The sequence below is a fragment of the Chrysochloris asiatica genome, unplaced genomic scaffold (assembly GCF_000296735.1).
Source record: "Chrysochloris asiatica unplaced genomic scaffold, ChrAsi1.0 scaffold00029, whole genome shotgun sequence".
In the NCBI taxonomy this organism is placed as follows: domain Eukaryota; kingdom Metazoa; phylum Chordata; class Mammalia; order Afrosoricida; family Chrysochloridae; genus Chrysochloris; species Chrysochloris asiatica.
The window spans coordinates 22,842,688-22,844,392 of record NW_006408547.1 but is presented as its reverse complement, the minus strand read 5'-3'; the positions used below and the strand labels follow the sequence as shown (position 1 = coordinate 22,844,392).

At 40.8% G+C, this 1,705-nt stretch overlaps 1 protein-coding gene across 1 annotated transcript in view; it reads right to left on the bottom strand.

Annotated features, from left to right (window-relative positions):
- Positions 1–1,705, bottom strand: part of ATP11A (ATPase, class VI, type 11A) — a 152,888-nt gene that overhangs the window by 57,505 nt on the left and 93,678 nt on the right. Inside the window, exon 19 of the mRNA XM_006851545.1 lies at positions 849–952. Within this exon, the coding sequence (XP_006851608.1) occupies positions 849–952 (104 nt within the window). The remainder of the gene's footprint in view (positions 1–848; positions 953–1,705) is intronic.

Below are 1,705 nucleotides of genomic sequence, written 5' to 3'. Positions count from 1 at the left end.
TTAAAAAACAAACAAAAAAGCATATAAAGATGGATATGGGTCTACAGAATTGTACAACCATGGAGGTGAAGGGATTCTTCTGGTCAGAAGTGCACAGCACCTGGGCTTTAGTTGTTGTTGTTGTTAAGTGCCGTCGAGTCGGTTCCGGCCCATAGCAACCCTGTATAGGGTTTCTGAGGAGCTTGAACCACCGACTTTGTGGTTCAAATGACTTTGCAGTTCAGCGCATTAAGCCACGTGGGATGCTGTGTTCTTATTTGGAACAGAGAGTGTAGTCCCTGAGTCTTTCTCTTTGAAGACTCACACCCAGGGAGACCACAGAGATGGCCAGAGCTACAGTAACAGTAAGCTCAGATTCGGTGACACACTAAACCATGTTATTAAAGTTACAGAACACACTCAATAAAGTGCTTAAAAATCAGATGTGGGAAGAGAAACTAATTATAATGGAAGGCATAAATGCTCATGTGCTTGTGAAGCTAATCAGTAGGAATCCATCAGCATAAAGATCTCATTGCTCCAGTATAACTAACAAATGTACTAATGATTCTGATGCCCCCAAGCCAACCCAGTGACCCACTTCAAAATAAAAACATGGCTTGTGGCACAAAGAAAAGACGCTAAAGGCTCCACCCCCTTGTTAAGAGTACGACTGGTAGACTGGTATCAAAGTTAAAAGGTGAATGCTCTCTTTTTTCACATGTAGTACCCATTCTGATTGCAGATTTATTACTTAAGGGATGTAATGTAATATTCTTAGCCAGTCCTTTTTTAAGATGAAGCTCTTTCCTAAAGATAATCAGTTTCGCTTTTGTACAGCTCAGCACGGTCTCCGCCCGGCCCCTCACCACTGCGTTGCGTTCCACTCTGGATCGTATCTGGTCGACTTTGCCTTCTATCACTCTGGGAAATATTGAAGAATCTGCTCCTTTGCAAAACAGGTAAATTTCTCCTATGAGGAAAAAAAACAAACAAACAACCCAAAACATTAATTAATGTAATCACAATATGGGGAAAACTCAAAGTTGTTTTTAAAATTATGCTGTTATTAAAAAACAAAAGCAGAAATATCTGAGCTGAGACTATTAGAAAAGAGATTTTTACAGACATAATAACATGGAAGGTTAGGAAAAATTAAATCTACAGATTATTCCGAAGCTTCCATTCCATTCCTACAGCCCTACAATATTAAAGGAAAAAAAGACCCAGAAAAAAAAAAATTTGTTGGTAAGTGCTGTAGAGGCAATTCTGACTTATAGCGACCCTGAATAGTTTCCAATGAACAGCTGGTAAGTTCGAACTGCCAGTTTTACGGTTCAAATTGACATTTCGGTCATGCAGCACCATACCAGGACCCCGAGAGGCAAAACATAAATTAGGTCCTGATTCATCTTCATCTTGTATCTTTTGCCTTCTCTTTGGTAAACACAGGAAGATGAAACAATCTTGTGGTAGAAAAGTCAGGGGTGATAATAAAACAAGGATACGGCTGGTCAAAAAGGTGTGTTAACAACTTTTGTTGTTGTTGTTGTTGTTAAGTGCCTTCGAGTGAGAGCCGACCCATAGAGACCCTGTACAGGATTTCCGAGGGTATAAATCCTTACGGGAGTAGAAAGCCTCATCTTTCTCCCGTGGAGCGGCTGGTAGTTTCAAACCACTGACCTTAAGGTTCGCAGCCCGATTCGTAACCACTACGCTACCAGAG